The following is a 24,986-nucleotide window of genomic DNA, read 5'->3' on the forward strand; positions in this document are numbered from 1 at the left end:
GCGAGTAGGATTAACATGCAAACAATGAGAAAACGTGATCGGGGATCCGTGGGTATTGTCAGCACCCCAGGTCTTACTTGTAAATGCAGGTCTTCACTCGAAGCTAGGGCGGATGAAACGGGGGTCATGCTGGAGGAGACTGGAGTTGATGTGACATACAAGAGGATCTTCTCCAGCCCCTGACGGGGATGCTGGGTCAGTTTAAGTTCAAAACAAATGCCGCGTCAAAGGGAATGTCAGTGGCCAGTGCAAACTTGTGAATATTTGTAAAGGGAAATATCCTCCCTCAAACAAATAAGAATATTACATCGAAATAAATTCAATTTAAAGACATTGACTGTTATTAATGATCCAAACCAACTAGCTCATTTAAAACATCGGATTTGTTGAAAAAAATCCACGCTTCAATTAACACCTCAATACTAGCTAGGCCAGCTTCGGTCAGACGAAGTATGCTGTCCGGATCATCAGAATGCAACGTTCGAATATTACGCTCGAGGACACTGCATGCCAATTCTTGGCAATTACAGGTCAGGTACCCTACAACAGGACAACTACAACGGTTGCCGCGTGCAGGCGGGCTAGTATGATGACGAGAGCGGTGATTGCCAGAATGCGACCGTTATTGTAGTTTCAGAAACTTGTTAACAACTTCATTTTTAAAGAAAAAAACAGCTTCGAAATCCACGGTGGTGATATTAATGGCTGTAATTTACCTCGTAAATCAAAACGTGAAACTCTCTTAGGTTTACGTTAACCACAGACGTTATTTTCGACAAAAAACGAAATATCAATGGGAAAAATGCATTGTAAAATTGACGAGGGAACCTATGGCTCAAAAATGCGAACTTACTTCCGGGTTTTAAGACTACAAACTGTTACACACGAACTGTTCGCATCTTAGCAAAACGTTTACAGACGCTACCCGGAAGTAATTGTCGGAAATGGTGGGAGACTAGTAGGTGAACTTGAGTTTATAGCTCTTGTATTCGTAAGAAATTCGCTTCCTCCTGTGATTGGTATACTTGGCAACCATAACAGAAGATTGGCCAATCACAGCCAAGCTTGTGTTTGTGCGAAGAAAAAAACAACACAATTTTTGTGGGATTTATATAGGTCAAGCTCTACGCTTGCTGTTCCGGTAACCTTGTGTGTATTTGTAGTGAACTGCTAGACTTTTATTTAAATTTAAATTGCATTTATTGCGTAAACGTAGCAAGATTCTTTCTGGTCTGCCGTCATGTCTCTTGCTGCAGAGGCGTATGTTTCTCAGATAGCAGGTAAATATCCTGATGTTCATGGTCATTGAAACGTAATGGAGCAGATTCCATTTCAGATGTAGCTAGCCAGCCGGTTAGCAACCTGCTAGACAGTTAGCAAACCCTGTGGATTTTAAGATTTTAGTGAACTGTGATTACTCGTGCATGGAGACGGTAAGGATTTGTCTGTAACATGCTAAAACGTTGCTAGTCAACATATTAGCATTAGTTTTCTTATGTTCCCAAAAGCCATCCAATATTATCTAGCAGTGTCATGTTGAAGTAGCCTATAGCTAATGTAGACAATTTGTAATATAATCAGAACAGGTAGTTATTCCGTATTTCGTTAGTGTAATGGTGAAATTACGGGCTGCTCACTTTAATTGACGTTGGCTACCATTGCATAGAATATTGGCCAAAAGTCAGCACTGGTGTCAGCGCAGTTTAAAAGCTCCCAGTTGAAATTTAGATTCGAACTAGAGAGCGTTTCTCGAAAGCGTATGTTCCTACAAAAAAATCCGTAACATCCTAGTTTTAGACAACTCAAGTTTCATAAACTCCAATTCAATATAGCCTACGCGGCTCGTTGTTTAATTATTTACTCTGAAGTGGTCTGTAGGTTGAGGATTACAAAATCCAAACTCAGTGTCGGAAACCGCGATAATGATTCTGACAGTGTTTCGCACGTAGAGTTCCATCTGTACGAAGCAGTGGATATTCGTTTATATGAATTCATTTTGTTCTTTTATTTGTTGTAAATGTGGTCATTATAGACAAAGCATAGATGGGACTGGACACACGTGAAATATCTTGCAAAGATGTGTGCATGTATTAAGTCGGCTGTTGGGGAGGCTAAAGTTGCTTCTCCTCTTGCTTCCTGTAATTGCCAGAGTGGAAAGGAATACGATGTCCAGATGATATTCTTGTAGATGTACACATGGTTGATGTGGGACTGAGCTTGTGTGTGTGGGGGGGTTCTTGTGCAGTGTACAGTTAAGCGAATATTCCCAGACAGTAATACTCATGCGCAAAGACAGTAACGCCAGCAACACTATATTCAATCAAATAATTATGAATATGTTTACTGCATGTTTGTAATGAACATAGACTCTTGTGATGAATAAGCAATATCAAGTTGCTGTTGATATGGGATGTTACAGAATGTTGTTTTGGTGGGTAGTTTAGGTAGGTAGACCTAATCTTTTTACAGGCGACAGATTTTTGAGGGGGCATTGTTTCATGAATTCACCTAAAATTGAAAGAATCTGCTTTCAAAATGAGGACATGTTTTGCCTTGAAGGAACATAATGGATCATTTCAATGTCATAATAAGATGATAATTTCTGAAGAAGTAATTGTAATGGACAGCTAAGGGTCAGCGCAAAGGCCAATATACAAGGCAGAAGTGACACCCAGAACTTCACCCTCCTTTGGCAAACCTGACCTTCATCCTGAATTCCTTGCTGCGTAATGCCAAGACCCCCCCCCCCCCCCACTCCCCAGATATTTTGCTGTTTACTTGCTACAATGTGAATGTGGTCATGAAGTCAAAACTTTTAACAGCTGAGTAAAACAATGAGGATAGATTGCAACAAGAAAAAAACAGGTGGGAAAAAGCAGAGCACAGTCCCTTCCTGGTCATAATCCTGCTAATGTTGAAAATTTGGAATAGCACAGGTAAATTCTATGTGACGAAGTTATTCCAGTGGCCTGTGATTTGGTGTCAGATTGTTGTCTCCTGGGATAGTTGAAAGTTTGGGGATCAAAGTTTGAAGCCTGCCTCTGACATAAATGGTTTGGTTATATGGTCTAAATGACAGTTTAGAGTTAAAGCTGCAGCAGGCAACGTTCTCAACGGTTGCAGTGTTGTAAAAATACTTAGAAAATTAGAACACCCATTGGCTTACAGAGAAAGAGACAGGCCGCCACTTCTGCTCTCACCTCGTTGTGAACGTGCATCAATATTTATAGCTGCAACCCCTAGGCCAGCAGGTTTGCAGGATTGCAGACATACATAGCTACACTATAAATGTAAACTCAAAGAGTCCAAGTACAACAACACCATTTTTATAAATTGTTACACAGCTTACGGATAACGCTGAGTTCAGTAGCTAATGAAGTGATTGTTTTGCTAATTTCACTAGCTAAAGTTAGCTATCTGCCTGGTGTTTCGCCATAGCTAATGTTACATTGTATCCTAATTCTGTCCTAAATATATTAATAGCTATGGTGTCTGGGTATCTTGAAAGGTATAAAATTGTCTATAGCCTAAAAAGTCAGTATATTTCACCAGTGGTAAACAGAGGAATAAAATGGTGGGATGGCCTTACCAGTTGCTTATCATGATGTTTTCATCTGGACCAACCTGTTCCTATGCTGCTGTCAGCGATCAGCTCCGTTCATCCACTGCCAGGTTCAGTTTATTAGAATACGTACACACAAGGTTTAGTACATACAGCGTTCCTAATTCAAAGGGGAGAAGTCCATCCAACCACCGCCATTTTGTTCAGGTACTTTCTAACCTGCCACCTTTTCCCTGGAAGACCCCCATACTCTTCAAAGTAAGCATAGGTAAAGCCACACCCACCCCTCCATTGCCACAGATGTTGTTAGCTGTCTAAAAGAGGTCTAATGTGTGTGTCGTACCTTACTGTAACACTAACATCAGCAAAAAGATTTTTATACATATAGCCTACATTTTTGAACAAGGCTATCCTCTATCACAGACTACCATTTGGACATTTCACAATGCTGTCTGCTGTCAGAAAGGTCCTATAGTAAGCTTTTCTGGCACTCTGCTCAGACTGTGTATTTTTGTTGGTTACTAGCTGTGGGTATTTTATTTTTATTTTTTTAAGTAACTTAATGTCAAGCTATTCTAATTATATAATAGGTTGGCAGCAGGATTCTAGTCGGTTATAGCTAAGGTCATCTATCCACACTTAACATTAGCTTACCTAGCTAGCCTAGGTAAACTACTTAACTTCACCTACCACACAGATAACATTAGCAAACGTTTAATTCTTCTGAGAACTAGCTGCAACGAAGTAGCGTTATGAATAATAGCTGATTGGCTACCTCCACTGTCGCAGGCTTTCTGATAATCCTAGCATGCCTTTCTAATAGGCCTATGAGAAATCATGATGAAATGCCCACGGTGACAAAGAGCGTTATTTTGCAGCGTCAGAATGTCACTGTTCACATTCAGACAGAATAAACTTGTAGACTTAGATGGGATTTATATCCAAGGCTAGCTTATTTTGAAGTCGCCTCAATAGCCAACCTTAAATTCAATTTTGACTGACATGCACATTTTGCTGGTTCCCTAACCCAAACGTTGCAGTATTTTTTCAGTTGAAGTGGACTAAATATTTCAAGTATTTCACATGGGGAAACATGGTTTTGGTATGTAAATGGACAAGGCTGATTTTAACAGTGCAACCCCACTTAAATCAAGGCAGAGAGAGACAGGCACCGGATAGCCAGCAACTCATTACATTACATTACTGTAATGTAATGTACATTACGTTGCTCTGGATTACCCTCTTATCCAGAGCAACTTTACATTTTACACAAAGAATTTGCATTACATCCATTTATATAGCTGGATATATACTGAAGCAATGCAGGTTAAGTACTTTGCTCAAGGGTACAATGGCAGTGTCCTACTCGAGAATTGAACTTCTGACCTTTTGATTACATGACCAGTTCCCTACCCATTGCACTACACTACCATCCAAAGATTTGACTCCAGGCTGGGCGAGAATTGATGAATTGGCACAGATCCATCCCAGGGTCACTCAGGTATCTGGGGCAGTAAGCATTCTGAAGATAAGTACAGCCTATGTTGTAAAATGGCATCATGATACTGGAGAAATGAGCCACAAGTAGTTGCTAAAATGACTGTTTAACATTTATTCACTTAACTAGCTAGCTTAGCAAGCTGTTTGATTAGCTTACATTTGGCTTCATGGCTCACCGTTAGACTATATTGTTTCTGTGTGAACAAAGGCGTGACCTATTTAGCCAACGACCTATAGGTGCTGTAGTTTACTCCCGAAAGTAGTACAGATTGGTATCAATATTACCCTTACTTTTCATTGCCGTGTGCTACATAGTCTAATGACACTTAACTTGAGATATGAAACCATAATATTTTTATTTACAAGATAACAGATTTACCGCTACCTAGCTAAGCTTGCAAACTTTATAGCAGATAGCGAAAATTGAGCTAGTTAGTCTATTTTCTAACTACCCTGAAGCCAACCAGCTAGATGCTGTAATCCTTAAGTTAATAGACTGGTACATTTCCTATGCTACAAAGTCTGACAACACTCAATTTGAGATGTTAGTCTGTCTTCAGAAATATTACTCTCGTCAAAGTATTTGAAACTATTTTATTTTTATGCACAAGATGACAACACAAAGGCAATAGTCATTAGCTAGCTAAGCTAGCGAACTTCATAACTGTTGGCTAACAAGTAGCTATTTACCCACAGTTCTGTGGCTGTGTCTCTGTGGTTGTGAGGCAAAAATGAAGCTGTAATGGAGCGAGGCCTCATCACGTGATGAAGCTGTGAACCTACTATGGTTGTCTCCAGACCCTGTTATCTCATTAGTTTTTTAACCAATCCGAGATCAGTTTGCCTAGTGAACGCAATCGGATTCAATTTTTATTCAGGAAAAAAGGAAAATGTTATTGCCTGCTTCTATTGATTACCACACTGAGCTTTTGGCACCTAATTTGCGTTGAATTGAGTTCGATGCATTTCTATAATACTTATAAGAAATTCATTGCAAACTCATCAGTCATACTATTTCTGGGCCGTGGCAACCATCTTGCGATGATTCCACATGTGGAAATATCGAATTGAATAGGACTGAATGGAACCACCTGATCACGTTTCCCTTCTAGTTTTTCTACCGTTCAGGGGTACCACCCATGATAGAATTAGCTTCTGGAAGTGAATGGTGGCTGGGAAAAATTTGTTCAAATTCAGAGAGATTTGGCACCATTTGGAGAGGTTTTGGGGACACTTCTGGCCACCTTTTGATAAAACACGTCAAATTGTACTGCTTTGTTCAGTCGACTCCAATCTTTTTTCTGCTATTGTAGGCATCCTGAGGTAGCATTGTAAAAAGAAATCTGATTTTGTCTGGTATCGGAAGTATATCACTACAGAATAAAGAAAACAAAATGATTTTTGGATTTGTTTGTTGTTTTTTAAAATAAACATGTCCACCTGTTTACTGAGTGAAACTGTAGGATCAGGGGATTTGGTCATTTTGATACAAATGTGCTCTTTATTTCAAGCTTTAAACCATGTCACTGTATATAATTTTGGAGATAATGGGGTCTATTTAACATGGGATATACTTACAAAAAGTTTAAAGTGCATTTTAAGGGGTTTAAAAATAGTTTTTTAGTTAACCTTTTAGTTTGCAGTTATCCATGTAATTATATACGCACCAGCCGATTTATTAGGTACACCTATCTAGTACCCGGTAGGACCCACATTTGCCTCTAGAACAGCATTCCTTGCAACATGGATTCAACGAGGTGCTAGATGTTTTGGCCACACATTCATGCTGCAAAACCTCCTGTTCCAAATCATCCCTCAGGTACTCTGTTGGATTGAGATCCATTGGAGCAAAGTGAAGTCACTCCCATGTTTGTGGAATATGATGTGTGCTTTTTGACTTGGTGCAATATCCTGCTGGAAGTTTCCTTTTGAAAAAGGATGGACTGTGGTCCTAATGGGATGCATGTGGTCAGAAACAATGCTGAGGCATGATGTGGCATTCGAATGATCCCCATTCAGTATTAAGGGGCCTAATGTGTGCCAGGAAAACATGCCCCATGCCATTACACTACCACCACCAGCCTGCACCATTGACACAAGGCAGGATGGATTCATGGGTTCATGCTGTTTACACCAAATTCTGATCCTACCAAATGCATGTCTCAGTAGAAATCAACCAGACAATGTTTCTTTTTACAAGCTTCAATCATAGAGAGATGAAGTGGAAGTTCCGCCAAACGGCATGTCTGGTATACTGCTACATCCTGTGCTACCACATTTCATCATGGACAGAAAGTGTGACAACTTCATAAAAGCAAATTAAGTATTGAATCATTCTGCAACCACAAAATTACTAGGCTCCACCTCCTTATGCAAACAGTCATTGTGCAGCTTTTCATTACTTTTTAGAACATCTCGTATTATGAGCGAACTAGCATCGGAATATCACCTGATATTAGCCAGGTGATATTACGAGCGAACGGCCAGATTTGTGTACCAAATAAAACAACAAGGATGACGTTGGGATGTACCTTGGGGTTTTTTCTCACTGCTTGATATCGGTTGCAGGTTAGTCTGTGGTAGGCTACCAGTGACAGACTTTCCGTCAAAAAAAGAGTTTATTTGAGAAATAGTGAGTGACATTTTTTTAAATTGCGGTTAAATCTGGTTTTTAAATCGCGAGGATCAAGATGACAGATCACTACAAACACCCCGCCGATGTGATGTGAAAAGGGATGCATTATGGGAGATTGGGTTTTAGACCATCTCGGTGATCTAAAAACAGTCATCACAAAAATGTCATCTTCCTGTTCTTTCTGTTCTGTGTGCTGCTGTAGCCCATCCACTTTAAGGTGTTGTGCAGAGATACCCTTCTACACACCACTGTTGTAAAAAAAAAAAAAAGATATTTGAGCATTTGTGGCCTTTCTACTTGCTTGAACAAGTCTGCCCATTCTCTTCTGACCTCTCATTAACCAGGAGGTTTTGGCCACAGATCTGTCGCTCACTGAATGTTTTTTGTTCGCACCATACTCTGTAAACCCCAGAGAATGTAGTGTGTGAAAATGCCAGGAGGGCAGCTGTTTCTGAGATGCTGGAACCACCACATTTGGCACCGACAATCATACCACAGTCAAAGATCACGCATGTTCCCCATTCTAATGTTTGGTCAAACAAAAAAAACTAAACCTTTTCACCATGTCTGCATGCTTTAATAATGAATGGTTTTGGCTATTTCAGCCATACCTATTGCTAGCGGGTGTTTAAAATCAAGCATACAGCCATGCAATCTCCAATGACACACGTTGGCAGTAGAACAGGTCGTACTGAAGATCTCAGTGAGACTTCCAACAAGTCAATTTGTGAAATTTCTTCTTTGCTAGAGCTGCCCCAGTCAACTGTAAGTGCTGTTATTGGGAAACGTATAGGAGCAATAACAGTTCAGTGGTGATGTGGTAGGCCACACAAGCTCACTGAACAGGACCACCAAGTGCACAAGCGTGTAGCACATAAAAATCATCTGTCCTCGGTTGCAAGACTCACTATAGATTTCCAAACTACCTCTGGAAATAACGTCAGCAAATTAACTTTTCATCAAGAGCTTCATGAAATGGGTTTCCATGGCCGAGCAGCCGTACTCAAGCCTAAGATCACCATGCGCAATGCCACGCGACAGCTCAAGCGGTGTAAAGTACACCAGCATTGGACTCAGTGGAGCAGTGGAAACGCGTTTTCTGGTGTGATGAATCGCGCTTCGCTATCTGGCTGTCTGACAGACGAATCAGAGTTTGGCGGAATGCAAAGCGCCAGCTGTACTGACTCAAATAGTGCCAGCTCTAAAGTTTGGTGGACGAAGAATAATTGTCCGGGGGTGTTTTTTTTGTGGTTTGGACTAGGCCCCTTAGTTTCAGTGAAGGAAGATCTTTATGCTACACTCTAGAGAATTGTGCACTTCCCACTTTGTGGCAACGAAATGTGGTGTGTGTGTGTATATATACATACACACGTGCACACACATATACTGACGGGTGACAAATTAAAGGAATAACCTGAAATAATGAGTGGCAAAACTTAACGATTGCAGATGCTTCCATACAGGTGTACTGCATGATGCATTTAAGCAATTGACATCCTATCATGCATGTATAAAAATGCTGCGCAAGCCTAGTTGACCTTGATTTTGGATCAAGATGGCAAGAGGAAAAGATCTAAGTGACTTTGAAAGAGAGTTCATTTTTGGCTGGACCGCAACAGCGGGGCCGGCCCCGTGAGCGCGAATGTCTGTGACTGAGTGAGTGATGAAGTTACACTGCGCATGTCTGTGACTGAGTGACTGACTAATAAAGTGACACCATTGGTCAGCCGGTTCGGTCCAGCCATATACTAAGTTTTGACCTGGCCTTGTTGGGATTGCAGGAGCTTCAGACACAAAGACTGTTCAGCTGACTAGTGTTTCAGTAGGAACAGTGACTAAAGTGACATCTGCGTTTAAATCTATGAGAAAGACATCAGTAAATAGGGTCGGAATTTGTGAAAATGAAAATGTGCATTCAGTGACCGTGCTGCTCATTCATTAGTACGATATGTATATGAAAAATGTAAGGTTGTCTCTTCCAGGATGACCATGCCCCCATCCACAGGGCATGAGGGGTCACTGAACGGTTTAATGAGTATGAAAATGATGTGAATCGTATATATATATATATATAAATGATATATATATATCTTTTTTTAAATATGAAGTGGAAAAAAAAATACAACTCCGTGTTTTACAACATTTATTGGTAGCATAGACCTGTGTAAATAATGTAACGAGTAGAGGTATCTGGAAAATTAGTGCATGATGAAATTGACGACAGCTTTTTTGCCTTTTTCTTTGTTGTGATATGAATGTGCTTCTTGCAAGTATGTTTAGCAGTTCTGACGATGATTTGGTACAAGCTTGTGTGGTGCACTCTCTAGGTCTCAGCAAGTCGGAGTGTATGTTTTATGTGTTTTTAAATTTCCAGGTCAACCTTTAATCCTTAATGCTTTTTCTTTCTTTAGCTGCAGACCCATGGCCCGAAAGCGCAACACTGTATCAGCCCCTGAAGGGTAAGCCGCAGTTTTCAGAGGGGGGCTCTTTTTCTGCAGCGCAGAACACAGTGCAATTCTTCTGAAATATTTTCTCATTTATCGCCACACACAGCTATGTACCAGAAGTGTAATCTATAAATACTCTGCAAATTCAGGTTACATAGTACAACGGTATTTACATTTAATTGTGTTACCTTGAGAAATAATGTGTTAGTGTTGTTCACAACCAATTCCCTTCCTGTTTTGTTCCCTGAACTGCAGTTACTTGAGGGGGTGTTCTGCCCTACTGGTTGTGGTGGGGGGAAATGAAATGGTCGAGCAAAAGGAAAGCACAGTAGATTTATTGTGCCAGTAGCTGAAGCAGCAGATTTGCAAGGCTCTCTGGTAATGCACAGTCTTGCTTTAAGAAAGGAGGCAGTGTTAAAAAGAGCGGGACGATTTCGGGCAGGCGTTAGCAGCTCTTCATATATCACGGGGCCACATTATAGCACCTATTTGGGGCTCAGCAGCATGCTACAGATGTTGCTGGACTGCAAAGTAATGAAGACTAATACTTACCAGCTCCCAGTTCTCTAAGTAGAGATTTTTTTTTATCACAGCAAACTTATCATCCTTCTTTCCCATGTCAACCTCAGATGAGGTCTTACGGCTTGGCCTGTGAGAGTTTATGTATTCTCCATCACTGGCTAATATTTATGTGTGAGCAACTGCTCGGGCTGGTCATTTTGAGACATGGCTTGCACATAAATGTGTGATGCTGATTTTAATGTGTTGCATAAATGCCTGTCCATGGACACTGGAATTTTGATGTCAAACTCTTATGAAATAGGCTAATGCTTTTGACTCCGGCTTGGGTTACAATGGGGCAATCTACCTTAGGCCTTAGCCTCCCCCAGGAGGGAAGGAGAATTTCAGTCAGAATGGTTTCCCTGCTTCATCAGACCAGCACAAGACTTCCATGGTGACTTTCCTTTGTTGGATCGGGCACTTGCAATCTGCCTGTGAAGGGCTGTATGTGAAGTACAGTCCCCCAGGAAGTGATTTCTCAACTTGGTTGGGAAATCTGCCCTCTCCTTAATTGACACAGGCCTTTACAGCCATATAGTTGGGTGCACAAATACAGATATAGATACTCAAAAAGTATTCAGACCCCTTCATCCATTCATATACCCATCCATTATCTATACCCGCTTATCCTGGGGAGGGTCGCAGGGGGGGCTGAAGGCTATCCCATCCCCATGTCTTTATCAGTATTTATTTAAATTTTATTTGTTTTATTGAATTTTGCGCTTTGTTTTTCAGAAGACCAAATACTGCTCTCAGATTGTGCCTCTTCTCTTGCTGTCCAGGTAAGACAAAGCATTTGGAATAAAAAAGCATCAGTAAAGACTTTTCATAAAAAAGAACAGCATCTTTTTTACTGCATATTGGGTCGGTAGTTTTTGCTTCCATTTTTATATGTGAAACCAAAATGTATTGCTTTTATGTCGAAAACGTGCATTTAGTCAGTATCTTACAATAAGTTATGTCATTTTAACATTTACCTGTAATATAGATCACATATGTTCCTAGAACATTTCAGTTAAAATAATATAGTTGATTGTGCTAAAGGTAAATATCAAAGCTGTATTTTAAATGTTTTTGTATGCCTGGGTTGCATTGTCTTGCACAACATGATTTGGAACAGTTGTTCCTTACTTTATCACTGAAATGTTCTGTAATCGCTGCACATGCATTGTATCATTTGAATGGAGACACTGTTTACTGTCGATGTGTTTTTTAAAAAGCGTTTAAAAAATAGTCTCAGGATTTGATAATTATTTTTTTGGTGTTGGGTGCAGCAGATTGAATCGTGTTACCCATCGTAAACAGGTTTTCTTTTCTCTCCAAGACGGCAAATGGAAAAGTGTGTGTTGATAGGCTCACCTCTTCCTCATCAACCTGAAAGACAGCTTACTGATTTTGCAGAAATGGGGCAATAAATAACCTCTGTCTTGTCTATAGTATTTTGAACCAAAATATATTAAGAGTCCCTTTCCTCTTTGCTGATACCCATATGGACACCCTTTATAGCATTTTCAATATGAAATTATGACTGAATAAATTGCATCTCCATTTATCTTCAAGACCCCTCTGTGATGACTAGGAATTCAGGCTTTCAGCTCTCTGAGGAAAAATTGTTACATCATTACATTAGTGTGCTGCTACAGCGAGAAATTGATTGTTCTGGAAAATGAACCTGGCTTTGCTATAAATTATACCTATGGATTCTGAGGATTCTGTTATTTTGTTTAAAATAGTACCTAATATAATTAGAGTTCTAATTTATGTTAAGCTACAAATGTGCCTATTACGGTAACAGGGTTTAGAATTTAATCTGTCTGTGGGATAAAGAATGATCCGGTGGGCTTTTCATTTGTAATCTCGGACACATTATTTCAGTAAAACAGTCTGTAATCATTAGATATGAAAAATGAATTATTATACAGACAGCTTTATTCGCTGTTTCCTTTTTTAAAGTTCGCAGTCCATCCATGGAACTGAAAAGTTTCAAAATGGGTAATTAAACAACTTATCATGTGCCCTGTGAGACCTGAAGCACACTAACAGAACGCTGGGCTTCCTGCATAGATGATGGCCCTTACCTGCAGAAGGAAAGTGCGCATACAACATACTTACTTAGGAAGAAATCGGTGGAAATAACACGTATGTCTTTAGACAGCGTTCACCTCCGCTTGATTATTTCTCATTCTGCTGGGTTTCAAAGTCAAATTCAGGTGTATTTAAATGGTATTTTTAATTATTTACTTATGTGTGCGACTCTATAATGCCCGTATGAAATTAAGTATTTATATGTCGTCAGAATTATATTAAAAATATAAAATGGCTTGATAAGTATGCACCCCCTTGCATTAACAACCTGAATTGGACCGGGTGTTTTCCATTTCATTGTCAGGTCACTCTAAATCCCCCGTGTTTATTTTGAGTCCACCTATCATTCCAAAATACAGTCGATATCACTGTCTTTGTGTGGCCTCACTACTGGTACAGCAGATCAGCTCAGTCACACTGTCATGAAGACAGAGGAACTGCCCCTGGAACATCAAGATGAAGTTGTTAGGAGGCAAAAAGCTGCAGAAGGTTATAAAAAGGTTGGACAAAGCTTTGAACCTTCCTTGTATCCATTGTAACAAAATTAGGAAAATACGTGGCAAAACCCAGACACAGTCGAGATCAGTCCGTCCTACAAAACTGTGCAACCGGAAGAAAAGGGCAACAGTCCGAGAAGTGACCCAGAGACCAGCTGCTACGTTTACAGCATTGCAGAGCTCATTGGAAGAACCTGTCCAGAGAATCTCTTCAGATTTTCTGGGTTGCATTTCAGCAGGAGGGCTGGGAAGCTGGTCGTCCAGGGCCAGACGGATGGGGCCACAAGGCCAGTCCTTGAGGATTGCCTGTTTCCACCCACAAGAGATCTGCGTTTAGGGTGAAGGTTTATATTCAGCAGGACACTGAGCAGTAGCACATGAAAAAAAGTCAAAAAAGGTCACTAATCAGAAATGGCCCAGCCAAAGTACAAACTCAAATCCCATTGAATTTCTGTGGTATTACCAGACACAGTCACTGATATTTTGCATATACCTTGGAGCAAGTTAGTGTGGAGAAATGGGCAAACATTCCAAAATGTAAATATGCAGAACTCAGATGTACCTTAGAAGACTCAGAGCTGTGAAGGACATATGTACAGTGTGTTCACTCTGGGAGGGTGAATACCTTTGTAAATGAGAATTAGTTATTTTGGCGAGCCATGTTCAGTCCTTAAGGCGGTGTGCCCCCCCCCCATGTTGGCGGAAGTTTGATCCCCTACGTGGAACCCTATGGGCTGTGATCCCTTCTCTGATACTCTCTGTGCTTTCTACCCATCTGAATACAGGAACAAAATATGAAGGGAGGGCACACTGTCCACTTCTTCAAAAAAAAACAAATGTAAGCCTTTCAGCTGTGAATAAAAAAATATTTTGCATCATTTCTGATTAATTGTGCTGCTGAAGGGGGAAAATATTGAAGCATTAAAATTTTAAGGTATAACAGGATGAAAATAAAGGCTTGGGTGGAGGTATAAGTAGGTGAATGCTTTCTGAAGACACTAGATTACATTATGCGGGTCTGAAAGAATAACCTCCTGCGCACATGCGTGCATGCATGTGTCTGTGTGTCCTCATGTGTTTATGTAGGCTGCTTGCATTTAAACACCCAGGAGATGAAAGATATACACTTGGCAAGTTAAAAATAATGTCTCAATGTGGAACATGATCTACTGAACTGGACTTTAGTCAGAAGGTTACTGGTTTAAATCCCTGGTGGAGTTTTAACCTTGAGTGAAATGTTTAACCAGAATTGATGGAGGTAAAATTTCTAGTTATACATAGGCTACACTATAAAAACAGTCGCAGTGCCTACATCAATTGCAATGTCAAACCATCCTGGGTGACTGTGGTAATGATTGTATGCCTATCAGGTATTAGTTTTATCTCCCTGCTCTGTTCTATTGTTTGAAACACTATTTTTAGAGCAGTTTGGTTTGCATATGCAAAGCAGCTATATTCTCCACCAGCACATTCAGGTGCCGATGATAGTACAAAGGTACTGATTGGTTGGAAGGCTGTGGGGTAAATTCAGAATCCATAAAGGCCTCTGTTCACACTACCTGCCAAAACAGGCCGGAGTCCCTGGCACTCCCAGCAGAGGCTCAGTCCCTTTAAATGGGGCCCGTCAGGTCTTCCCCTGGAGCCTCCCAAACCAGGCGGGAGGTAATTAATGACGCAGATCTGGTGCCGGAGTCCACTGTTGTTCCTGCTGAAAAAGGTTGGAAGTGAATGGTGTAAAGATTTGCCCGAGATTCATCTTTGGAGCAGAGTTCCCAGAGAACGCATCCTTCAGCGATGATTTTAACTCTTTAAGCTGCTGGGAAAACTCGTCCTTTTCAGTCAAGTGAAACACGGTGACGTGGATCGGCGTGCTCCCACCGCCAGATTACTGTTGAGCACAGTTTCATTGTAGCTGTACACGTAGTTCTGTGCAGCAAGGGTGCTTTCTCTCCCCATTTATCCGTTTGCCCAACCGCTGCAGCTATGTACGACTGTACAACCTATTGAAGAGGCTTCAGATAACATTTAGCATCTCAATGCATTTTTTCAATGAAAGAACAGTCATGATGAATATCATGAAGGGAAATTGCTTAAGGAGATTTGCTGTTTAAACAAATGACTCATTGCATTTGTTTCTGGAAACGTAACAGTGAAGCACTGACCTGTAATAAAAAAACAAGTTCATTGATTTAAAAAAAAAGAAGCTTATGGTGCAACATTCAATTTTATTGGAATATGTTTGTACTTGTCATGTGTGCTCAAGTTATGTGGACATACTTATGATTACATACTTATGAATTAATATGTCGCTGACACAACGTATAGCTTTAAATCCTTCCTTGGCCAAAGCGAGCGTCATGGGGGGCCGTTATATATCCTACGCTGAGAGCACCAATAGAAAGCGGCTTCGCACCCCCTCCCTCCCGCTTGCGTGTCCGGGAACGGGCTCCGAGGCAGGGGTTAAATTTATTCGGAGCGTTCCAGAAAGACATTTGATTTCATTTGTAGTTTGTCTCCTGACCAGCCGAGGTGTGGCAACCTTTGGCCGCGGGAGGAGTAAAGTGGCACACATATCTAGTGTTCGGAGACACAAAATTGACAAGGCATTTATCTTTGAATAATGTAAATGCCCCGAGAATAGCCGCGGCGGTTGCTGGGAAGCGGGGGCCCTGTCCACAGAGGGCCCAGGCTGTCGGCCACCGCAGTCCTCCACAGGCGCAGAGTGCAGGCTCGCGCTTAATTTACACCCCTGCTGCACGGGGACTCCAGGCAGGGAGGCTGGGCCGAGCGAGGCCTCTCCTTCCCCCGCTCTCTGAGCGGGAAGCCAACGGCCGCAAACCAGGGAAACACCCGCCATTTTTTCATTTTTCTTTAAAAAAAACAAATTTTTTTTATGAAATGTAAGTGCATTTCTCTCTCTTTTTTTGCCACAGTTATATTTTTTTTCCTGCAGATGCCGGCCGAGCGTGTCGTGGATTAGCATGTCTAATAAGAAACTCGCTCAGCCTCCTCTGTGACGATGGCAGAGATGAGGGAGATTTTCAAATTAAATACTTCTTGGGCAGACTGTTCAGAAATGTAATGGGCTAGCGCCTCCACAAATATGTTTGTTGAGGCTGAATGAGTAAAACATGTATGGCTGGAAATGAATGGCTTCTGGCAGACAGCAGTGCTGCTCAGTGAGGCAAAGTGCCAGTAAATTGTTTGCCTTCTGCAGTACAGTCCTATAATTCTTCTGGGAACCAATGACATTGTGCTTGCCAAAGAAAATAATGATAAATAGAGGAAAATCAAACCTGAAGAATTTTAGATGACCCCTCTCTCTCTCTGTCTCCCTCTCCCTCTCTCTCTCTCGCTTTCTCACTCTCTCTTCCTCTCTCTTTCTTTCTCTCTCTTTCACACACACACACACCATGTCCCGTCTCCGTGATTGGAGCCGTTGTCCGTTAAGTGTGGCACCAGCATTTCTTAGCAAATGAATGAATCAGTCATTCATTCATTTGTTTTGTTTTTTTGTAAAATTTTATTAATTTTTTTTTAAAATATAAGAACGACAAGCCTTTTTCTCTGTTAAGTCTATCTGTTTATAGGTGGACGTAATATTGGTCCGAATTAAGAATCTGAATATTTTCCCTACAGTGCTGACTTTCCCTTATTGAGTGTGAATATTTCCCAACAGCGCTGACTGTCCTGCCTTTAGGTGCGGTGGTGTGGACCTCCGGTCTCCTTTGCGCTGTGATCGTGCCGCTTCAGCAGCTGCGCGCGTGCGGTCACGCGGCTCTCTCGCCTCGCGGACGCACCGAGGGCCGAGCGGCGCGTAAGATGGCCGACGGCGGCGCGGCGCGCGCCTGTCCCCCTCGTGCTGCTCACCGGTGCGCTCCCCCCCCCCGCAGGCGTACCTGAGGATGTGCCGCCTGCCCGTCCGCGTGCGCTGCCGGCCCAACGCCGAGTACATGTCCCCATCTGGTGAGTCCCCCCCCCTCCCGCCGCCGGGAGCCCCGTCTCGCATTAGCGCTGGCAGCGCGGGCTCCTGCGGGCCCCTCTGGGGTCGCGGGCCCGGTAGCCGAGACCGCGCCACGCTCGGCGTACCCCGCGCAGGAGCTGTTTGTCTTTATTTGCCGACGCAGCTGCGCTGAGGAGTGAACCTGATTAATATTTAAATTCGGCGTCTGCTGCCGTGAGGTGTTTTGTTTATTTATTTATTTCTTTTGCTGTGCTGACTGTGGGACAGCATTCGGAGGCAGCAGCCAGTCAGCGGCGTTCGCTCCCGGCCCTGAGCTCTGTCGGGTGGGGAGGCGTGACGGCAGACCGGCCCGAGGCCCCTGACGGGCATGGGCTCGCCGCTGCACGATCTGCACAGAAAATGGAGGCCGCTTTGGCCACATTTAACCTGGGTCTGAGCACCATAGAATGTTTAATCACACCTGCTTTCATGGTTACCACCCACTCTCTCATTATCAGTAATATTTCACAGGAGGCTCTTATTGTTGATGTGACGTTGGTGTTGGAGGAATTTAAGTGTGCTAATGTGCATTGTCATGGAATTGTAGTGGCGGTGTGTTTAGCCCTCACCGTTAGACTGCCTGTCTGTGTAGACTGGACCACAGAAGGAAAAATTAAATTTTGAGAATCTTAGCTAAGGCCAGCAGTTGAATGTGTAATCAATTAAAAAGTAAATCCAGTTATACTTTTTAAATTATTTAAAGTTTTTAATCCACAATTTTTGTGGATACAGATACAGTAAACTGTCCACCCCCCTCCACCAAAAAATTTAAAAAAAATCTCAAGGGGACTGAGAATGAATTTCATACATGAAAGGGAAAGTTTTTGGAGGGTTACATATGTTTGTAGCTTATAAGGAACATATGTGGGAAGCCAGAGAGAGGCCTGTTCAAAGCAACCTGCGTTTCTATTGTAATACACTTTACGGTGTGGATGCAGATGAGGTCTTTGTTGGAGCCATGCACCTCATCCATTACCCTAGGGCTGCCAGTGAGATAGTGGAGAATGAATCTATTCAAAAGGGCCATGACAGAACCTGCTGTTCGGGTGAACTCTCTGTGAACTGGGCTCAGCAGCAGGGCCCATGCAGGGAAAAATACATACTTTTCCCCCCAGTGTTCCACACCGTCCAACATTACAAACAGAGCTTGCTCTTCCCGTCCAGCCATGCATCAACATGTCAGTCTCAGTGCGCCCGCACACGGTATCACCCCCGCACACGGTATCACCCACACTCGTGGTCTCACCCCCGCACACGGTCTCACCCCCACTCGTGGTCTCACCCCCTCACACGGTCTCACCCCCGCACACGGTCTCACCCACGCTCGCGGTCTCACCCCCGCACGCGGTATCACCCCCGCACGCGGTCTCACCCCCTCACGCGGTCTCACCCCCGCACGCGGTCTCACCCCCGCTAAGGTTCCGTTAAGCCGCGCGCACGTGCGAATGTGGGATTTCACGGCTGTCGCGTGGGAGCGCTCTCCAGATCCCTGTCTCTAATTCATCTTTCACAGATACAGAGGGCGGCGAGCGCAGCCCCTCGCGTGCCCGCTGAGCCCTGCGCTGTCGTCTTCTCCGCGAGCCCGGCGCTGGGGCGGGGCGGGCGCTTTATTTACATACAGGTATCCAGTGTGGCGTAATTTAGGATTCGGCGGTGCGCTCGCTCGGTCTGGCCGCGGCGATGCGCCACCTTCCAAATCCAATTAGAAGCAGATTTAATTTCCTCTTAGGAAATATGAGCGCCTTGTTCTCCTCTCCAGGCCTCACACATAATAGGCCATCTTTCACGGGCCCTGAAAGAACATTATTAATTTCAGCTCGGCAGAAAATAGATTTGCGGCTTCAGAGACCTGGTTAACTGATTGACTGAGGCAATCGCGAGCTGCAGAGCCCGAGCAGCCGGGCCTCCGTACAGCAAGGGGAGGCGGGGAAGCTGGGGCTGCCCAGGCCGGGGGTGGGGGGAGGACAGGGGAAGGGCCGCTCCGCAGGGCAGCGCCTTATCGGAAACCTCCAGCGCTGTCCCAATCGCACCAGCGCCCTACCAAGCTCCGCTTATCCAAAATGGCCTTTTAGCTCTCAGCATAATCTCTAGTAAAACAAAACAAACACTTAAGTGTATTTGAGTCTTCTGCTTTTTTCCCCCCTGTTTCCTGAAAGGAAAGGGAGGCGTTGGAATGACGCTGTCGTGCATTGTCGCGGACAGCGAGCCTGTTGAGGCTCTTGGCTTGTGCAGATGTCTCTGTGGCATCACGGTCACAGATTTACACACGGCGTATAAAAAGTCTGGATGCAATTTAACTTTCATCGGGCTTGAGGGCTTGGCGGCCGCAGTAGATTTCTTTTTGTGCTCTCTCTCCTCCACCCTGAACTGTGCCAGTTCATGAGGAAGCCATGCTGCTGCTCCTCCCTCACTCTTTCCCTCTTTCTCTGCCTCTCTCCCTCCTTCCCTCTCTGCCCCAAGGTAAAGTTCCCTTCATACACGTTGGAAATCAAGTTGTGTCGGAGCTCGGGCCGATAGTCCAGTTCACCAAGGCGAAGGTAGGGAGGCATTTTTCTGTTCAAACAGGCCGCGGAGACGGCAAATTACACTTCCACCTCATCCATCACCCCCCCGTCACGCTGACATACATCACTTTGACACTTTACAGCTGTATGTAAAAATCTAGGACGGCCCGTGTCCGCCGCTCAGCCTTCCGCTGCGGCTAGAACACGCGTGTGGGCGCGCTCCCTTTGAGAGAGAGTGAGATTATCATCAGGTGAAACGCGTAATTAAAGGCCTCATTTCCACCTAGCGGGGCCGGTTTTACTCCCACAATGCAGACCGCATCGCTCCTGGGGATCTGATGGCAGTCAAACGTGGTTAAAATATTAGTCTTATTTCGGGGTCTGCTTTCTGTTCTCCCTTGGCTGGACTGAGGCGGAACCACCCAATCAGCACGGGCCTGAGCAGCAGGGCCCACCCAATCTCTGTTATCGATTAGGTTTTTAGTGTGATTAAAGCGGCGCTTTACAATAAGGTCATCACCGCTGTGCCTGCAATAAGGTCGCTGCTGCTGGCTTTAGCTGCGGCCGCACAGTGGGACGGAACCTTCTGGAATTATGCAGCTGCCCCCCCCCCCCCCCCCCGCCGCAGGGCCACTCTCTGAGCGACGGGCTGGACGAGGTCCAGAGGGCCGAGATGAAGGCGTACATGGAGCTGGTGAACAACATGCTGCTGACAGCCGAGGTACAGTCATCCCCGCCAAGACCCGCCTCCCGAAAGGAGCACCAATGCGCTCCTCTGATGCCTGTGATGGACACGGACTGATTTAATCCTGGCAGGCAGCAGAACTGCTGTGATTATTCCTGCCTGTGTTATTGAAAAGAGGGGAATCACAGAGCCGCTAAGTCAAGTGAAATAATAGCCCATGTCCTGACGTGAACACAGTCTGTTTTAATACATATAGCTACTTAGCGCATTACTGTTCACTTTTGTTCCAGTGCATACATTTTGTTTCATATGTAGTTCAGTGAGATGGGCACATTGAGTGTCAGTGGGTGGTGTTGTTGTGATGAAAACTGGATATTCTCTCAGTATTTAAGCTTCAGTTTTCTCATGTCTTTATGCGTCACAGCGATATTGAAAAGCATACAAATATACATATTTCTTAATTCAGGAAATATCCTCTCTTCACTCAATTAATCATTACTGTTCAGAATATCATTAATGAAATGTTGGTAACCTTTTAATATTCCGGCAGTCCCTTCATAAATCAAGCGAGCGCACTCTGCGATCGTCCCTGTGTGAAGCGCATTTTCTCCCAGGCGCTGTTCTCTGGCCGTGTGTGTGCGTGCACGCGCGTGTCCGTGTGTGTGGGGCCTGTTTTAGTGCGTGCCTTTCTTGTGTATGTGTGTGCGTGCATGTACAGTATGTGTACGTGTGTATGTGTGTGTGTGTGTGTATGTGTGTGTGTGTGCCTGTGTATGCCTGTGTGTGTGTGTGTGTGCGTGTGTGTGCATGCGTGCATGTGTGTGCATGTGTATGTGTGTGTGTGCTTGCGTGCATGCGTGTGTGTGCGCGTGTGTGTGTGCGTGCATGTGTACGTGCGCGTGTGTGTGTGCGTGTGCACTATGCATGCCTGCATGTGTGTGTGTGCGTGCCTGTGTGTGTGTATGTGTATGTGTATGTGTATGTGTGTGTGTGGGTGTGTGTGTATATGTGTGCTGCGTGCTGCGGCTGGGGTGCGCGCTGTGTGTGTGCTATGTATGTGTGCGCTGTGTGTGCCTGTGCATGCTGGCTGTGTGTGTGTGTGTGTGTGTATGTGTATGTGTGTGTGCACATGCACTCAGCTCTTTGTCCTTCCTCTGCAGTTGTACATCCAGTGGTGTGACGAGAACACAGTGGCGGAGGTGAGCGCTTTCGCAGCATTCATCTTAATTAAACTTTAATGAAAAGGGGCTCTCTTTACAATCGCAGCTCCCAGCTCATAAATGATACATGGTACTTTGCAGCATTAGTAACACAGTGTTCATTTACTTGGCCCGCACATACATCCTGGCCAGCCGCCTGTCACCCTCCTCCCACCTCTGCTTTTATTGCTTCTAGGAACGCACACTTTGGTGCTGGCATACTGAGCTTCTACAGTTTTATTCAACATGGCCATTCCCCTACATTAAGCCTGCATTAAGTATATTTACCTCTTCATACATAATTTCAATGTATAGGTTGACACTCGCCATAATTTATTCACTTTATTTACATTTTTTTAATAGTGCTCTTTATAAATCGTTTTACATAACACAAATTTCTGTGGCTACTTTAAATATCAACATGAAGGGAAAAAGAATATTCCATCTGTTCCACAGCCTGTTGGTGGGAGCCTATTGATTTACGGACAGTGGTACAGTTCTCCCATGTGTTTGCAGTTTATAGCAGTTGCGCTAGCTTACTGTACGTTCGTTGAGCTGCAGATACAAGTTCCGCTTGGATGTGGTCTTTGAAAATGGTGTCATTCTGTCAGTGCAGCCGTTTCCCCCCCCCGACGCCCACGGGAAACATGTGGTGATTGTTTTTATTTTTTCTTTCAGATCACATGGCCGAGGTACAGCAGCCCTTACTCGTGGCCCCTGAACCACATCCTGGCCTATCAGAAACAGTGGGAGGTCAAGCGCAAGATGGCCGCCATTGGCTGGGCAGGGAAAAGCTTGGCACAGGTGTGTGTTGGGAAGCACTCCTCTGAACAAACTGTCCCTCACAGTGTATCCTGACGTATGAGCGGTTAAGTAAAGCTATAGTGTGTGCTTCTCTCTCTTGCTGGTGCATCAGCAGCTAATGCTAGCGCTTCCAATTGAGCCAAGTTTTCCCTTAAGGAAATGGAATATATTGTAAATACATTTAAATAAAAATATTATCAAGATATACCCCCTAGAAACACTTCATAATATATGTGGAAATATACAAATTATTATTTTTACAACATGCACTGCTGCCAAATGCATTTCTCATTATATTTTTAGGAAGGTTCACATATATATAAAAGGTCACAGTATATTTAAGTGCTCCATTTCTGTCGGAGAAGCCTTCAGCGTCGGCTGTCACTTTCCGCAGGTCTATGAGGATGTGAGCCAGTGCTGCCAGGCCCTGTCACAGAGGCTGGGGACGCAGCCGTACTTCTTTAATAAACAGTACGTTTCCAACTCGCCGCTGCTCCACACACAAGCAGACGTAAATCTGCCCAGTAAAAACACAGCGCACTGACACCTGGAAACCTGGAAAGTAAAAGCTGTTTTCGTCCTGCTGGTTAAGAAAAAACATGGTCTAGGGGCTCTCTTTCTGAGCCACCGTTTCTCTTTCATTAAAAACGCCGGGACCTCATTTTAGTATAAGTAACTGAAGCAGCTTAGCAGAAGTTAAACTATCTTTGCTTGAATTCATGGCACATTTTTAGAGCCAGCTGCAGTACCAGCCTGGGTTGAGCGGCATTTAAACAGGAAGAAACGAACGCTTTATTTCAGGGGGGGTTTTTCCATTCTTACTGTGGACACGTAGAGGACATTAAAAGTAAAGGCTGAGCTCTCTCACCCGCTGAAGAGGTGGCTTTTGGGCTTCTGTCATTCCGCAGTCATTCCGCCCCGCACCCCCGCACCCCCACAGGCCAGTTTGTCCAGTTTGAGGTGTGAAGGACAGTCCCGCCCCTGCCCCAGCTGGAGGCGGGGGTCGGGAGAGGTCGCGGGCGGGAAGGGGCGGGGGCCTGGTCCTGCAGGTGAGGCAGGGGGGACGCGTCTCTGCCCCTCGCGCCTCCCTGGGACTCCGCCGTCGCCGCTATTTACATCTGTTTGGGCCCGCGCCACACAGGAGATGGCCTCCACGTAGGCTGCCTTTCAGTGCCGCCGGGCCCCTCGGCGGATGAAAGGGCCGCGGGAGTGTGGCCCTTTGAAGCGTCCCCGCCCCTTTTAGCGCTTTGTTATGCGCCGCTACTGCGGGGACGGCTCCAGGAACAGGCCTCCGCCTGCCTGAATGTGGCCCTTCCTCTGAGGAGGGGTGAAGGGCAGAGGCGGAGAGGGAATGATGGAATGCTGCTCGCCCGCTTATTGTTTTAGAGCAGCCGGCCTGCACACGCTGCTCCCCGTGATTTTTTCCGAGCGCGGGAAGAAATTCTAATTAATCTGTTAATGACAGCCAGGGTTTGTCATAAGCTCGGGGAACGCGTAATAAATTGCTGTAATAAAAATTAGGAACGCACGCGGCAACGAATCCTTGAGAGAGCTCGCTCTAATGTAGTTACAAAAAAAAAAAAAAGGCCACGGTAGTCGGTGCGCTACCCGGTGACGGACCCGGTGAGCAGCTGGTCTCTGGGCGCTTGACCTGCTGCGAGCCGCACGTGACCAAACGAGGGGGAGAGGGGAGCGAGTGCTGGGGGGGGCCTCCTTTTTTAACACGGCGTTTCTCTCCTTAAACTCTCGTTCCAGACCCACCGAGCTGGACGCTCTGGTCTTCGGGCACCTGTTCACCATCCTCACCACCCAGCTGACGTCCAACGAGCTGAGCGAGAAGATCAGGACCTACGGCAACCTGCTGTCCTTCTGCCGCCGCGTGGAGCAGAACTTCTTCGAGGAGCACGGCGGCGACAGCGACCCGGGCGCCTCTCCCCGCTTCCCTAAAAGCCCGTCCCTGATCTGAGCCTCGCTGGCCCCCTGCTCCCGACGCATTCCCGCACGCTCGCTCCCCGCACACGCTCCCCGCTCCTCCCGCCAGCCTTCCATTCCGCCAAGGCGCCAGTGTTCCTCTCTGATGTAAAAACTTTTATTTTCTTCCACGTTGTGCCGTGCCTCTTTGATTTAATGTGTTATCAGGAAGTGCCTACCGGTAATAAAATTCCATGATTCAAACCATCCCGCTATGGTAGTTTATCAGTTTGTACTGTGTGCGCATGTATGTGTCCCTTTGCACATATGCACATTTATTCATGGTAAGAGATGTGTGTGTTAGAATACGAGATTGGATTATCATTTTTATACTGGAAATAAATATGCTGCAATCATTCGCTGCAAGTCAGGGGGAGGGGGGGGGGGCATTAGAGAGCACTGAGGTCACAGGAGAAATATCCAAAATGTCTGTAGAATTATAATGGCATATGAAGTAATCCATTATTGTGGCTGGCTGCTGTTGTGGTCAGTTAATGATTGGATTTGGCTGTACATTTCAGACTAGTTTTACA

The 24,986-nt window shown here is 44.6% G+C and overlaps 1 protein-coding gene across 1 annotated transcript; it reads left to right on the forward strand.

The window, feature by feature from the left end:
- Positions 1-1,102: 1,102 nt before the first annotated feature.
- On the forward strand, positions 1,103-24,662 carry mtx2 (metaxin 2). Its single transcript, XM_064327273.1, has 10 exons — positions 1,103-1,280; positions 10,109-10,156; positions 11,441-11,487; positions 17,181-17,253; positions 19,751-19,827; positions 20,423-20,515; positions 21,640-21,678; positions 22,357-22,482; positions 22,877-22,953; positions 24,238-24,662. Exons 1-10 carry the CDS (start codon positions 1,241-1,243, stop codon positions 24,446-24,448), a joined length of 831 nt encoding a protein of 276 aa, XP_064183343.1. The 5' UTR covers positions 1,103-1,240; the 3' UTR covers positions 24,449-24,662.
- Positions 24,663-24,986: the final 324 nt, after the last annotated feature.

This window comes from Anguilla rostrata, chromosome 3, assembly GCF_018555375.3.
Source record: "Anguilla rostrata isolate EN2019 chromosome 3, ASM1855537v3, whole genome shotgun sequence".
NCBI lineage: Eukaryota > Metazoa > Chordata > Actinopteri > Anguilliformes > Anguillidae > Anguilla > Anguilla rostrata.

Excerpts from the sequence above, each read along its gene's own strand:
- mtx2 (XM_064327273.1), top strand. The coding sequence starts at position 1,241 with ATGTCTCTTGCTGCAGAGGCGTATGTTTCTCAGATAGCAG. Across the intron at positions 10,157-11,440 it reads ACTGTATCAGCCCCTGAAGG|AAGACCAAATACTGCTCTCA; the intron begins GTAAGCCGCAGT and ends TTTGTTTTTCAG. Across the intron at positions 22,483-22,876 it reads CAGGGAAAAGCTTGGCACAG|GTCTATGAGGATGTGAGCCA; the intron begins GTGTGTGTTGGG and ends CACTTTCCGCAG.